The 16,863-nt window shown below is 35.4% G+C and overlaps 1 protein-coding gene across 5 annotated transcripts in view; it reads right to left on the reverse strand.

The window, feature by feature from the left end:
- Positions 1-4,005: 4,005 nt before the first annotated feature.
- The window catches only part of VEZT (vezatin, adherens junctions transmembrane protein), a 66,262-nt gene continuing 53,404 nt past the window's right edge, over positions 4,006-16,863 (reverse strand). For 3 of the 5 annotated variants that reach the window (XM_077772294.1, XM_077772293.1, XM_077772295.1), the window contains 3 exons: positions 12,987-13,087; positions 11,152-11,359; positions 4,006-7,477 (listed from right to left, as the gene is read on the reverse strand). In XM_077772294.1, the coding sequence (XP_077628420.1) occupies positions 6,957-7,477; positions 11,152-11,359; positions 12,987-13,087 (830 nt within the window). In that variant the 3' untranslated portion in view covers positions 4,006-6,956. Of the gene's footprint in view, positions 7,478-7,558; positions 8,547-11,151; positions 11,360-12,986; positions 13,088-16,863 lie in introns of those variants that run through there. The other 2 variants (XM_077772297.1, XM_077772296.1) reach the window with 1 other exon arrangement.

A 16,863-nucleotide genomic window follows, 5' to 3' on the forward strand; every position in this document is an offset into this window, starting at 1 on the left:
AATGATGCGCGAGTTTAGGTTGGTTCTAGGATAGGCCCAGGGGCCTGGTTTGATCTGGGATCCCTGGGACCATACCTAGAACAAACCCAAACAAAACGAAACTCCTTGGGAGTGCTTTCAGCTCAGGTGACTTCTGGGCTTTTCACTCATATGGACCTCCAGGGCTGTACCAGACCATACAATCTTTAAGGAAGGGAAGCAACATTTCTGGAGTTTTCTGTACGTTGCCAGGTGCCATACTGTGCAGAAAATACTTCGACTTAAAAATGGAATTAATTTTAAGCTTTATGTGGGAGGGGAGTTTCTTAGAATATCATAAAAAATAAACTTATAAAAGTCATGCTTTACTTTTAGAAAAAATTTCAAAGATGAAATAAACTTATTTTGTAGGTAACCAACCTTTAGGAAATGCTATAAAAGTGAAAAATGTAAAGTTCAAAACAATAGAGTTATCCTTTATCTTAAGAAACTCTTTAGATACAAATATGATGAGAAATATATACTTCTACAACAATGGCTCATAGAATATACCCACTTTGAAAAGCAATGTATCAGAAGTATACACAACTTAAATGCTGTCCGTTTCCACAACATGTTTGATATGTTCCAAATGAAATTAGTAAATAGGAATGAAACAAATTAATTCAACTTCTGACAGGTTAAAATATATTAAAACGTACAGCATTTAAAAAATACCATATGCATTTTAATTTATGACACATTTTAGGATTTCCATAACATTAACTCCTTATTCATGTTATACCTTTGTATATGTGAATCCTGGAAACAATTCATTCTCTTTTCAATTTATAGCAATTATACTTTCCCCTTACAACAATACTCAAAGAGAATTTCTCTCTTTGTACCACCAACCAGAGGCTGGTGTCATGACTATTCTGTAATGGCAGTCTCAAAGAAATGAGTTTGGATCATCTATTTTTAAGTGAATATTATATCATAATTCCCTTCCAGTAGCATATGAATAATGTTAAGCTATGAGTCATGGCTATAGGCTGATTTTCCAATTACCCTGTATATGATGGATCAACGTATGGACTAAAACATAATCAGCCTACTGGTAAAACTAAGTTATTCAAAGTGAGGGTATCCCTTTCTAAACAGATTTGAATTTTAGTTGTGAACATTGTAATATGCAAATTTCATGTTTATTTTTCATTCAAGAGAGAAAAATCATCATGTTTACTTAACATCAAATGATAAACTCGCAAAACATAGAATGACACTGGGTAGTTAGTCATTTAAATATCTGTCAATATCATTAGCTCTAACACTGATAACTTTTGGCAAACTTTTAACATACATTGCGTTGAATACAAATAAAGATATTGTCTTAAAATCCTGCACGATCGAAGAATAAATCCTTTGTGGTAAAACTGTCTAGAGACTAAAAATCTTACTACTTCTCAGTTCTCTGGGATACCAATCATGAAAGTTTTCTTATTTTCCAGGACTCAACCTACTTCATGTTTCAGAAATGAAAACACATTTTCTCTAAAAACAAAACCAAAGTAACAACAAAACCAACCTAGCCAAAGAAATTCTTAGCAACATGTGGTATCTGATTCAATTAGAAAGTACTGTAGAAAATGCTAATTTGAGTGGGCTGGTTTTAATCAGAGCCAAAAAATTAAAGAATAGAATATAGAGAAGGTAAAGTATAGAAACATAATAGTTCCTTTTGTACAATAACACCTCTTCTATTTTGAGAGCAGATACCTAATTTAGTAACTTCCCTTAAAGATAGCAATGAAATGGGTAATGAGTAACAGATATCCATGCATTTAAGTATAATCCAGTTTTTAAAGTCTTCACTGAGTCAATTTATTCTTAATTTTAACATTACTCTAGCTGTCTTAGTTACCTGGTTTCCAAAACCAAAACAGACAAAAGGAGCATTATGAAGGTGGAGAAAGGCCATTGCTACAGGCACACTTAAGCAAGTAGTAATTGGAGAAATTGGAGGAATCAAAACTGCTATCAGAAAACAAAGACAAGAAATGAAAAAAGCACATGGGAATAGAGCCATTTAGTAAAAGGGCATATAGCTCTTAGTGCCTTAATTAGAATATCACAGTATAACTGTTGTTAATAATGATAATTTTGACAGCAAAGATTTAAATGATTTTCATATACTGTTTCGAAAGATAGCAATGCATATTGTTTTAAAAAGATCACCTTCAGAACTTATTCTGAAAATTTTTAATGCTTAAAGGGGTTTAAGTTCTATAGAAAACTGGGATATCTAGAATGAGTCATTCTACAAATATTCAGTTAGCCAGTTCTTTCTAAATTAGCCATGCATGATTAGTCTCAAACCTATAGTTCTAGAATATAAATCTTGGTGGACAGAGTGGAGTCACATTTATAATTCTCTAAGTTTTCAGTCTGTGTCCTATACTAGGAATAATGAGCAAAAAAAAAAAAAAAATTAACATTTTCCTAAAATATACACAATGATTTATACAAAGATGAGAGTCAAATTCTCTTTTATAGCTGAATTCATTAATGGAAAGTCCTAGAAACACCAACATATAAAAAATGAATTAATACTTTCAATATATGGCAATCACATATTCAACCAAGTATTTTTAGCAAGCTCTTAGTAAAGAATGAACAGGCAAACAAAAGTATGCTAGCCTTAGCCTTCTTTCAGTCTACACTTATTTTAGACACAATTCTAGCAAGTTTGGCAAGCTGGTTTCTCAGCCCACAGCAGATGAGAAGTAGCAAATTACGGACCTACTGCAAGAGGCAGGCACACAAGACAGCAGCAAAAAGTGACAGCTGATTTTAAGGGAAGATAGAGAAACTGTGAAAACCAGACCTGGTTCAAAAAGCACAGTACTGCAGGGTCACAGAGTAAAGGGGTCTAGAACATTATGTATCTCAGTTGCTCCTGAGGGTGCATTTCTGTTTTGTTACCCTGTGAGAGGAACTGATATCCTTAAAGATGACAAAGAAAAAAGTTAAATTATATCCTAAATATTCTAGAAAAAAGTACAGAAAGTACATTCTAAAAATTTTCCTATTAAAGTATTAAAAAATGCCATGACTAAATGGGTTTGCCTCAGTTACATGAAAAATTAAGTCATGCAAGTTAGTCACCTGTCAATAATGACTGTCAATTAATTACTTGTCAGTAAATTGTTAACTGAACTTAGGGTATTTTCCCCATATTTTCGCTTCTAGTATGTTTACACCTTCATTTTCTAATATATGTGTGAATTACACAGATATGTATTGATCCACAGAAGTGGAAGAATAAATCAGTCTTTGCTTTGTCTGGTTTTCACTCATAGCATGCTATCTACTTTAGTTCCAATAACGAATCCGCTGAGCTATAGCACGGTCTCATGGCATTTAGTTCCTATTTCCTTGTTTTGTTTGGGTATGGAAACAATGTCCTATGATTAAACCAAATCAGTTGAATTTTTCCTCTCACATGATTTCTAATAATTTATCAAAATATTTTGTATTTTACATTACCCCTAGGGTCCCTTCCAATTAACACTCCATTGACTTAATCATTTTGTGAAATGTATCAAAACATAATTCTTTTTATGCTTTAACATTAAAAGCTCACCACCTTTATTATGTGAATCAGATATTACTGTTTATTTTATAAAGAAAATTGACCTACTTTACTAACATAATTATAACCAGATCTTGTTTTTCAGCCTCAAAAGTTTCACTTCTTTTTTAACTACTTCTGAGAAGTCAGAATTCACCAACATCATTTAGCAATCCAGAGAATTTGTTTTTTCCTGGAAAAACTCCCACATGACATTATTAGGTCAGCTGCACCCATTGCTTTTAAATGATGGATGTGATATTTAAACTCAGGACTATCTATCCTTTGGTATTAAAGCCTTAAACTCATATTCTTAAATTTCCTTAGTAATTTGCCTTCAATGTGTTTCTCCTGACTTGTCTCCAATAACTTCAGAAATCAAACCTGAGTCAATACATGAGTTCTTAATTAAATGTATTCAAACATACAATTTTAATGAAGTACAACTTTAAAGAAGACTTAACTAGTGAAGTCAGATAGTACAGACAACTTAAAAAATAAGCCAAAGATCACAAATCAAAGACCAGCAAGAGTCTGGCCCCAGGTATTCCAGATATGCGGGGTTTTAATGACAGCTGAAAAAATAAGAATTTAAGGTATGATAACCATTATTAGATCATTTACTACCATGACTTTCCTCACTGTAGGCAGAGCATAAAAATCTTGTCCTCAAGAATGACCGTAAATAGCTTCTGTCATGCATTCTTACATTAAGTACCGGCTCTGTCCTGGTAAAATAAATTCTGGAAATGTTCATATCAAAAGCTGTCAGCATATTACTCTTAACAAGAATTATCCTGTCAAAATATCACTGTAAAATTTGGAAAGCGTGATTACAAGTTTTGCATCACAAAATATTTTTCCCAGGGGGCTTCTTTTAAATGGAGGATGTCAGCTATTAAAACTAGTCAAAAGCCTGATAATACAAAGTGAAATATTCTTAGAAAAGTAATAAACAAGAATATCTACTTATATTACATTGGCGTATTTGTTTTTATTTCCTAAGGTATCCATGGCAAGGAAAGCAAAGTCCTAGACAGAGGTTCTTAGATTTAACTGGGCATACACATCACCTAGGTCTCATCCCAAAATGACTGATTAAGAATGACTGGGAGTATGGCCCCAACTCTGCATTTTAAAAATAAGACTTCCAGTTTATTTTAATACAGGCATCCCATAAAAACAAAAACAAAAACTGAGAAACACTGACTTTTAGACTATTATAAGGGAACATTAGGAATATTCACAGGGAAGATAATATTTTATCTCAGCAATATTTTATAAGATGAAAGAAACTTTGAAAACCACACACAAAAAAGAACCTTCAATTAAGGTCCCAAGATCCTTATATTATGGTTTCGACAAGTAGAATCTTTGTGGACAAAACAGATCAGATTGGAAGATTACAAATTCCTCATTAAAATTAATCTTTTAATCCTTAGAGAGCACTGAATAAAACTGATAAAATATTATGAAGATATTTTCCCCAAACTGGTATAAATAAAAATAATACAATAAAAGAATTAAAAATTATTAAACTCTAATTCTTCCTGTGTAAAGTGACAGATTAGGGGAAAGATTACCAAGTTTTTCCATTAATTGCTTCTTCTAAATCCAAGTGGAAAAAGACTTGGCAAATTATGTAATATAAAAAGAAAATGTTGGGGTTCCTGGGTGTCTCAGTCAGTTAAGCATATGACTTCAGCTCATGATCTCATGGTTTGTGAGTTGGAGCCCCGTGTTGGGGTCTGTGCGGACAGCTCAGAGCCTGGAGCCTCACTCAGATTCTGTGTCTCCCCCTCTCTCTGCCCCTCCCATGCTCATGCTCTCTCTCTGTCTCTCAATAATAAATAAAAAACATTTAAAAAAAGAAAAAGAAAATGTTGCTATTTATGAATATAATTGCCAATTTCAAAACAAGATTATTTTTGAAATTTAGCTACTTCGAAGTGGTAAACTAGGCTGACCCTATGGAATTTCTAAGAACATAATTATGGATAGTTCCAGAATTTTTGGCAACAAGCAGAATCACTTATAGTACACAAAGAATCTCTACTATTTATACAAAGCAGAACCAAGTTTTTCCTCAGGATAAAAATAAATTTTCTAAGATTACTAGAAAAATTTAAATAAAAATTCCTCATTACAGATAAATCTACTGACTCAAAGTGCTAAGTTTACAGGAATCTGAATGTGTTTCTTAATTCTAAAGACAATCTATATTCATTGTGTAATTTCCTTTCTTGGACAGCAGCATAAATTATTATTCCTATACTTTCCTGAAATAATGTCTATAAACTGTCAGTGCATAGGAGCTATCGGTTTCAAGAAACAATATACTCCTGAAAATATCACATTTTGAAAATGCAATCGTGACACTGGACAATTTGGAAAGCAACCTCTTTTAAGAGGTAGTTTATAAATGAAGTACTAAGGAGACAAGGATGCTTTCCAGGAAGCAGGCAGGATGTTTCCAGAATCTCATTAAGGTGGAGAGAATATAGCCTCAGGCTAGAAATCAGCAGCTGAAATTGCTTGTGTTAATGGCACCTGATTATCTGTAGGCAAAGAGATACAAAGAACTTTCTGCAAAGTTAGGGATGGGGCCTTGGACTGTAGGGATCGTACTTTGACATCATCTCTTTTAGTTATAACAGGAACAGAAGAAAAACAAAAAATAATTGAAAGGGTAATTTGTAAAACAGTACAATTTTTTTTAAAGATTATTAGGACATCTTAAAATTAACTACCGAATACACATATCAACAAGAAAACATAAAAAACACGTCATAATCCCTTTACTTTTGAAACTTTTTAGTTCCAAACCCCAGTACGCATTAATTTACGAATTCAATTTTTTTTTTATTCAGAACCTGTATCTTTGTTTTACGACTGGTATAAACAAAAATAAAATACAAACAAGTTGTTATTAACATAACAGCTGCAGCTATGAACTGCAAGAATACAGTAAAAAGGAGTCATACTAAATGTTAATGTTCTTGCAACAGAATTATCCCAGTCATTTTATGGTAGCAAATTCTGGCAAGAAATGATAAATTTGTTTCTTACTAAAAGTACCTAAAGAATTTCCAAGATAGATCAGCTGTGCTGCAAAAAAAAGAGCAGTTTATTCAAAAGAGCCCTTACCTTTCTCTTATTTTCCTAAAAGATTTGCCATTTACAGGTTAATTACTATTTTCAGATCAGTTGTTCAAACCCGGGTTCCTGCTGTAAATTCACATCTTAGCTTTATATATAGTAAACGTTAACACTCATTTTCCCTTTCTAGTGGATTATCTAGTCTTGAAGCTAAAACACTTGCATAAAAGCAATAATTTAAAATCCTCCATGTAAATCTTGGCTCCTACTTCTCTTGTACCTCATTTTCGTTTTCTTGTACTATTTGTTCTTCCTCCTCATCACCAAAAGTCTGTTCCTGCATGGTGGTAAAAGAGAGAGATCTGGCAGCCACTTCTGCAGCAAGACCAGCAGTGAAGGTAAAATCCGGTGACAGCTGGAGCCGTGCCAGCCTCTGCTTAATGGAAGGCTGTAGTAAATCCCCGGGAGCTGGATAGGCAGTGGACAGGGACAGGCTCCCTACGTCCGCCTGCTGAGATTCCTCTTCACTTTCACATTGGGAACACACTCTTTCTTCAGCTCCTTGGAGGAAGGCTTCATTTGCAGAATTGTCTTTATTTTTAACAGCTAGAGGGTTTTCACATAAATACTCAGTCCTACTACTTATTTCATTGTCAGCTGTGAAGGGTTTACTATTTTCCTCTTCAGTATCATTTTTACCAACTGTCCCCATATCTGAGTCCACTGATGGTTCTGAATTACTTATGGGTTCCACTGGGTCTACAGGAGACAAGGATTTCAACACAGCTTCAAAGAAAAAAAAAAGAAAGAAAGAAAAAGAAAAAAAAAGAAAGAAAAATAATAACTAAGGACCCAGCAATGATTTAAACTTTAATTTAAACTTCCAGTAGTTATTTTTCTAATAAAGGACAATAAATAAAAGCTAAATAAACCTTTCTATTACATCTATATAAATTTATAAATCCAGAGAACTTTGTAAGAGATAAAATGCCTAAGAAATGAAATGAGATGGGGTTTTAATGACGATTTTAAAACACCTCACATATTGTCTTATTCAAAATATTAAAGCAGTGGTTCTCAAAGTGTGGTCCCCAAACCAACAGCATCAGTTATTTGGTAGAAATGCAAATTCCCAGGCCCCGCTTGGACCTACTGAAGGGCAAACTGTGAGTGAGGCCTGGCTGTGTTTACAAGCCCTATGCTGGACTCTGATGCACACTAAAGTTTGAGAACCATCTTATGAAGGAATAAGCAGCATGGTTTTTACTGATGTGTCAGATAAAAGGCCTAAATAAACCAGATAATAATCATATCTTCAGCACATATATATTTACAAGTTAAAACAGTATGGGAAAAAAAATGCACACAATGCAACTCACTTGCCAACCACCTAACAAGACCCTGATGAAAGAAAAGCTGCAACTTCCACACATTTTCTAATGTCACAGAAAAGTATGAAACAAAATAAAATCTGTATTCAAGATCAACTACTGTACAAAGCATAATACATAAACATTATATCCATACGGCAGGAGTTGTCCTTTCAGGGAAAATGAAGTTTTATTTAGCCCCTCTTGATGTTAGTAGGCAGTGGGTTGCTTGCTAGGCAGTCTCTCCTCCCAGTATGAGGGGTTAGTACAATACAATATATTAGGAAGCATGACGGAAGAAAAAAAAAGTGCTTCTTGAAGATCTGGCGTTTATTTAAAAAATAATTTGTAAAAGGTGTCCATTTCCAAGAAACAGATCCCTAAGCTGCAGTAACTCCACTAGAGAAGCAGCAACAACAGAAAACAATGGCCACAGCAGGTTCCAGTGTAGAATATCCCTCTCTAATTCCATGCGGACTTTACCCCTGTAGGCAGAGATGAAAACAACTCTGGAAGATGTACTGAAATTTTTCACGGAAAAAGCATTTTATGGTATCAGCAGCTTTTTACTTATTTTTCACACACAAAATCAGCATTACTGTGCTTTCTAATGTTAACCACCAAAAGCACATACCTGAAAAAAGACACATTTCTCTCCTTATATCTTTGCCCATATTGTCATTAGGATAATTTAAAAGCTGTACGAAGAAAAGACTAAACAATAAAAATGATACAAATGTATATACAATGCTATTCTCAGTCTTCGTGTACATTTTTAGGCAATAAATCTAGTTCTTAAAGAATGCAACATATATTAGATGTTGATTGATATTCCTAATTATTGCTAAATAGGGCAATATAATCTGTACGTCTGAAAGATCACGTATTAACGCTGTTAGAATGTAAGGCTCCAGGAGTACAGGGATTTTTGTCTCTTGATCTATGCACTAGGGATATAGCAGTAAACAGTGCCTCCGTAACTACTTGTTGAATGAATAATTTGTCAAATGAACACTGTGGGGGGGGATAATAAAGCCCCTACTGAAAGAGACACAAACATTGAATGCATAGGAAAGAACAGGGCCTAAAACAATACTCTCAATTTCTGATTCATGTAGGCCCAATATACGAACAAGCAGGCTGCAGGAACTCTTTACAGCTGCACCTGGGAAGTTTTTAATCTGCTACGTATGTTGCTGCTCAAGACTTGGTTACAATTCCCTCCAGTACCACTCTGGTGTGAGGGTGTGTAGTGGTGGGAGAGGTAGCAGGGCTGGACAGTTAGAGGATTCGTGGAGGAGCAACTGGTATAAAGGAAAGCTTGGCGGAGAAAACAGAATTCTTGGTAAAGGGATCAGCATGTATGTTTTTATTTTTTTAAGTTTTTTTTTTAAAGAAAACTCTATACCCAATGTGGGGCTTGAACTCATGACCCTGAGATGAAGTCTCATGCTCTACTGACTGAGCCAGCAAGGCACCCCAGCATGAATGTATTTCATGAATAAAAATAATAAGGCTGTGGAACCACAATCTAATTAGATAAATATAACCCGAGGAGGATATCTATATTAGAAAGAGTGATAACTATAATTAAATATGATGAACTCATATGATAGAGAGACTTGAAACCAGGGAAAAGAGTTTAGATTTAATAGAGTAGGAAAGGAGGAACCACTGCAGGTTTTAAAGACAGAGAGCTATCACGGGGCACCTGGGTGGCTCAGTGGGTTAAGCATCCAACTTCGGCTCAGGTCATGATCTCATGGTTTATGGGTTCAAGCTCCAGGTTGGGCTCTCTGGTGACAGCTCAGAGCCTGGAGCCTGCTTCGAATTCTGTGTCTCTCTCTCTCTCAAAAATAAATAAACATTAAAAAAAATTTTAAAACCAGATTGAGAGCTATTATCATTGTGCTATTTGAGAAAAATCTGGAGGCAGCCTGCAAGGACAGAAGCTAGCTTACAAGCTTAGATGCCATCTTCTAAGAAAAGCTTAGAAGAAAAAGGTACTGAAAATAGAAGTCAGCTGGGACACCTGGCTGACTCAGTACAGCATACTGACTCTTGATCTTGGGGTCGTTGAGTTTGAGCTCTACACTGAGGGTAGAGTTTACATAAAAAAAGAAAATGGAGGACAGTTAAGAGGCTATTACAATATATGAGCATAATTTAATAAGGACCTGGGCTATAAAGGGTGCCAGTGGGAAGATGAAGGATGAAATCAAGAAAGGTATATCGGGACAAGGGAGAATGGTAGGGCTCCTAAGAGAAGAAAATAGAAACTTGAGGAACTTTCCAGAAGTATAGGTAATCTATACACTTCTAGTGAAAAAGAGAATGGGAAAGGAAGGCATTTGATTTTGAGGTTTCATGTAAATACTCTAAAATGGAAGAGGAATCCCACTCTACCTCTTGGAAATCTACAGGAGTTAATTTCTCAACTAGAAATTAGGTAGTCTGACACTGTCAAGTTTTAAGCTTCCCCTCATTCCTTCCCTCACCTCCCATGAAGTCTAACTAAAGAAAGGAGTGGGAAACATAAAGAAACTAATGCTAATTGTCAGTACTGTCAAATCATCCAGTTTTGTCCATATCCAAGTATAGAGACAGCTTGCGCAGAGTACCTCCTCTTTTCCCATCTACTAAAGTGTTCAAACCAATTGAGTAACCTTAATGATGGAGCTAACTGGCCTAGGTCTTAATCCATTTGTTTCATTGATGAATGTATAGTTATTAATATGATGCTTCATTGAGGTATTTATAATATCAACATAAAGGAAACAGAGTTTAAAATCTCAAATTCACTAAATTTGAAAACATTCTAATTTATTCAACTCACTGCCCATTCCAAAAAGATATTAGTAAAACATCAAATTACTGATGAAAAAGTTTGATTTCATATTCCCAATTTGATTATATACCTACTCTTTTATTAATCATATTGATTTTGTGTCTAGAAGAAAAAGTACTATACTTGCTGATAGATCCCTAAAATTAAAGCTATAAGAATTATATAGCTAAAATAGGATTCATAGTTCAAGAAAAAAGAATCCCTACATTAAAATAACCTTTTACTCTGAAGTCAGTGCTTACCATGATCACTAAATAGAAGTTGCTTCCACTTCTGCCTTTCCGCCTCTGATGCTTTAAATCCCAGCACAGATTTTAGTTCTTGGAGTACCCTTTTGGATTCTTCATGCTCACGCTTCTGTCTCTCTCTGTCTTCTTGAGACAAGTAATAAAAATCATCCTTTCTGAAATCACTGTCCATATCTATATCATCTACGTATGCTTCTAATTCCTGAAAATGAATACAGAAAAAGCACTTTACATCAAGCAGACAATTTTCTAGTAGCATTCATTAACTTGTACCTACCCATCTCCAAGATTAAACAATGAAGACTCTTGGCACAGGTCACTAAAGCAAAGGTGGGCAAACAAAGCAAACATATTATTATAGATAAGATGAAGTGTTAAAAAAAAACTTAGCAGTTGATAATGAAAGGGATTATGGATAAGAAAGTTTAATAACTTCATTTTCCGTTCTAATACTATCCTATAGATCTAGTCAAGATTACAGTTATTGGCTCTGCCAAAACAAATCAAAATTAGAAGGGCTGGTGGTTTGGGGAAGTGGTCAGGTATATTAGTCTTCTTGTGGCTGATATTTGTGGTTCTTTCTGACTTCCCAGGAGGTTTGAACACTATTCCTGGAATTGGGGAATACCTCTTCTTATGGTTCTTCATATCACTAAGGCACAGATTAGGCTCCTTGCTTACCCAGCCTCCCCTGTAGTTATGATTCAGGCAAATGACACGGGATCCTATAATCGGATGTATATAGATCAGATCTGACCCTGAAGTTTGTTATAAGGGAAGCAGGCATATTAAGGAATCCATTCGGGCAAAAATGGTGGCAGATCAAGTTTCCAGAGGTAGAGGTTCTAAAGGTAGTTTTTATTATTCAGCAATGATGGAGCAAGTGACAATGTATGCAACCAGTGACTTGGCAGTGATGTTGCTGGAACTGGAATAGTTCTTTTGAGTACATCTGAGTGTTTACCCCAGCCTAGTTCAAACATGACTATGTGGCCCTCAGAGATATTCTCTCAGTCATCTACTGGTTTTTTTAAACGAATTTGTTGTTTGTTAAACTACACACAATTGGTCTCCCTTTGCAATTAAGAATACTGAGTAGACAATATGACTGAAGGAAAAAGTTTTCCTTAGGATAAGCAAAAGAAATCTTTGTCAGTATCAAATGAAATTATTTAAAAATTGTTTTTTTTAAAAGTGAGGTATAACATACATGCTCAAATACACAAATCTTAAGTGTACAGGATTTTTACATATGTATACAGACTGGTAACCACCACTCACATTTCCAGTATTGCAGAAGGTACTGCTGCCAATGGGTTAATTTTTAATGTGTTTAATCACTTTTAAGTATCTCAGAAATAGATAGTAAGATACAAATAACATGAAAACTTGCTGGTAGGGGCACCTGGGTGGCTCAGTTAGCTGGAAGTCCAACTTTGGCTCAGGTCATGATCTCACCTGTTTGTGGGTTCAAGCTCTGCATCAGGCTTGGTGCTGTCAGCACAGAGCCTGCCTCAGATCCCCTGTCCTCCGCCCACCCCTCCCCCACTCATTCTCTCTCTCTAACCCCCCATCTCAAAAGTATGTAAAACATTGAAAAAAAAAACTTTACAAAGATTTGCTGGTAGATTCAGTAGATTCAAACTCAAGGTACTAAGAACTAATTATTTGATATCAGTTCAATATATCGTATTGTAATTTTGAAGCTCATCACAAACACAAATTTAACAACTTACTCAATAATTATCCACACCACTTACAGAGAAAGACAGGTAAGCTTTGTATGGGAAACTCTTCTTTAGGGGAAAAAAAAAAGTTTTCACCATTACCTGCTCCTCAGGGATTGGATCTTTGTCTGCGATGTGTAGAGCTGGCTGCGTCAAAGGTACCACAGTACAACGTGGGTTTTCACATACCATTTCAGGTGTGCCTTAAAAAGCAACAGGCCACACAGAAATGAGTGAACATCTAATTAAAAAAACATTCTTAGTACTAATATTTTGCCAATTTCATAGGCCAACTTGTTCTGATTATAACTTTCAATTTGTAAAGTATTGTAAAGTTAACAACAGTAATAGTAGATTTACAATTTAAGTTAAACTCGTGGAGGAGAAACTTGTCTTTCTCTCCCTTCTTCACCTCCCATAGTATCTGGTACACAAGGTACTCACTCTCTAAATACTCGCTAAACAAATCAACTTTTGTTCATGGCATGGGAAGTCTCAAGACAGATCATCACTCTTCCCCACAAAAAATAAACTTCAATCTTACATTTCCCTTATATTATTTTTACTCTCAGAAGTTAGAATTGGAAATGGGTTTCACAAGTAATATCTTGAAAAGATCACCCAGATGTTAACTTTAATTACTTAATACTGGTGTTTGGTATCTAATCACAGGGTTTTCATATTCTCATTTCCAGCTCTCTACCTTTTACTATTATCTCTCTACTTAAAAAGAAGTTAGGCTTAGGGCACCTGGGTGGCTTAGTTGGTTAAGCATCCAACTCTTGGTTTTGGCTGAGGTTATGATCCCTCAGTTTGTGAGTTAGAGCCCTGTGTTGGGTTCTACGCTGACTGTGGAACCTGCCTGGGACTGTCTCCTTCTCTCTCTCTGCCCTTCTCTTGCTCACTCTCTCAACATAAATAATAAACATTAAAAAAAAAAAAAAGGCTTTAGGGGTGTGTAAGTGGCTCAGTCAATTGAGTGTTCGACTCTTGGTTTTGGCTTAGGTACGATCTCACAGTTCGTGGGCGGGAGCCTAACATCGGTCTCTGTGCTGACAGTGCAGGGCCTGCTTAGGATTCTCTCTCCCTCTCTGGCCCTGCTCGTGCTCGCTCACTTACTTTTTCTCTCTCTCTCAAAGTAAATAAACTTAAAAATAAAAAAGAATTAGGCTTTAAACATCTAGATTTCTACCTTTCAAAATTAATGATAGATAACAGTTTGGGACCAGGGTTGGGGGAAACTCCTGGCTGTCAAGGGCTAATGTGGACAAAACAAGCTAGACTGGAATGAGACAGGATGGGAAGGACTCTCATTAGGTGTCAGTCAGCAGCAATGTGGCTTAGGAGATAGTCCATATTGTCAGGTGACTGCTTACATACAAGGCATTGAATAAATTAGTTAATACTGAAGACAATGAGAGCCAAGTTTCTCATGGTGGTACAAATATACAGAGGGAGAAGGACAGAAAGAACCATGGAACTGAATTGGAGGTATTGGTGTGAGCCCATGGTTTATAACATATATGGACAGATGTAGAAATATATATGTATAAGTGTATATACACAGATATATCTCACTGCCCTCTATACTGAATATTGGTAAAAAACAATAACATCCCAGTGGCTATGAGCATACTTAGCACCCACATCTTGGTTTCTAAATACCATTTTTCTATTAAAAGGAATGAGGGCTTGTTGGAGACATGGCTGATATTAGGGCTAGGGGCAAGGAAAGTATAAAGAACTGATCAAAAAATGATTTAAAAAATGACACAAGCCTTAAACGGGCTCCCTCTTGTCAAGCTTTGTACAATTTGAGCAACAAAATAACAAATTATGATCCACAGAATAAGAATCCATACATCCATATTGACATAAATTAAGTAAAAAAGGGGGATGCTTTGCCTCACAATAGAATGCCAACTAATAAGTGTAAAAGGAAAAATGGAATTAGAAAATTGCCATTTACCAACCATCACAATAATATCTAATTCAGGCAGGAACCACCAATGGATGCTAAAACTAGTGGGTGAAAAAAATTTAAGCTGTTTTATTTTACTCAAAAACATTCACTCTTTTTTGTATATAATTTTATGAGTTTAGACAAATTAGTCATACAATCACCACTACCACCACAACTAAGATATAGAACAGTTCCATCACCTCAAAACATTTCTTATGCTATTCCTCCTTCCATATCCAACTCCCGGTAACCACTGGTACGTTTGCTGTTCCTATTAAATTTTACTATTTTAAGAATGTCATTTAAATGGAATCATAGACTATGTAGTGATTTGAGTCTGGCTTCTTTTGATTAACACAATGCATTAGAGATTCCTCTGTCTTAATGATATTATCAGTAGTTCATTTCATTTTTTAATGCTGACCAGTATTCCATTGTGTGGATGGATAAAAAAGTTTATCTATTCACCAGCTGAAGGACACTTGGTCTGCTTCTAGTTCTTAGTGATTATGAATAAAGTCATTATAAACACTTGTTTATAGATTTTCATGTGAACATTAAATTTTTATATCTTGTGAGTAAATATTTGGAATACTAGTGCGTCATATAGATTGTATATGCTTAATAGTGAGTAAATATTTGATGAGGAAAGGATATTTATACAACCTCAAGGTATTTTTTTTGAAATAAATACTTATCATGAAAGACAAGAAAAGCTATAATGAATAAAGAGCATAAAAGCTAAATGCCAGGTGTAATCTGAACATATAAAATTACTATTGGATCAATCAGTGAAATTAGAATGGGATCTGTGGATTAGAGAGCAATGTTATATCTGTGCTCATGTCCTGATTTTGATGGTATATTGTGAGTATGTAGGAGAATGTCCATTTTTAAAAAATGCAAACAGAAGATTTAGGGGTAATGTGGTCTCATGTCTGCATCTTACTCTCAAGTGGTTCAGAATAATACCACCAAAAGAATGTATACACAGATACACAAGGAGGTAAGGCCAATGTGGTAGAATGTCAACAACTGAGGAATATGGATGAAGGGTACTGTGAATTATTGTGATATTCCTACAGTTTTGAAATAACTTAAAAAGAGCTAACAGCTGGGGCACCTGAGTGGCTCAGCTGGTTGAGCATCCAACTCTTGATTCTGGCTCAGGTCATGAACTGACGGTTTGCGAGCTCGAGCCCTGTATTGGGCTCTGCATGAGCCTGCTTGGGATTCTCTCTCTCCCTTTCTGACCCTCACTTGCTTGCACAAATGTGCATGTGCACACACTTTCTCTCTCTCTCTCAAAATAAGTAAATTAATATTAAAAAAAAAAAACAAGCTAAGAGCTAAAGCACCTGCTTCTTAAAAAAATCATAAAAATATTTTATTCAAAGTTGTGTAGGGGCGCCTGGATGGCTTAGTCGGTTAATCGTCCGACTTTCACTTAGGTCATGATCTCGCAGTTCGTGGGTTCGAGCCCCGCGTCGGGCTCTTTGCTGACTGCCAGCTCAGAGCCTGGAGCCTGTTTCAGTCTGTGACTCTCTCTCTCTCTGACCCTCCCCTGCTCACGCTGTCTCTCTCTCTCTCCTAGAAATAAATAAAACATTTAAAAAAAAACAAAAACAAAAACAAAGTTGTGTAACCATGGCCACTAGGAGCATTTTACAGAGAAAAGTTCGAGAATGACTTGATTTTAATTCTTATCATTATCATCTATAAGCAAAAGCCACATATAGAGAACATAATGGCTTATCACCTGCCCAATGATTTGGAGACGGTTTTAACAATTATGTTTAAGTGTCTAACATTCAACATCTGTGTATGCTAAGGGGAGGGATGAATGGGATGTATCTTTTAATACCCAGTGGTGTTCTGAATGTTTCTAAGTGTACTCAAAAGCTCTAGACTTAAGTCATATCAGAAAGTTTAACATGCATAAATATTTGCACATATTAAAAAATCCTTGGCAAATTTACCCTTTGAAGAAAAAACTTACTTGCCAATTACATTTTA

The sequence above is a fragment of the Crocuta crocuta genome, unplaced genomic scaffold (genome assembly GCF_008692635.1).
Source record: "Crocuta crocuta isolate KB4526 unplaced genomic scaffold, BGI_CrCroc_1.0 scaffold216, whole genome shotgun sequence".
Lineage (NCBI taxonomy): Eukaryota > Metazoa > Chordata > Mammalia > Carnivora > Hyaenidae > Crocuta > Crocuta crocuta.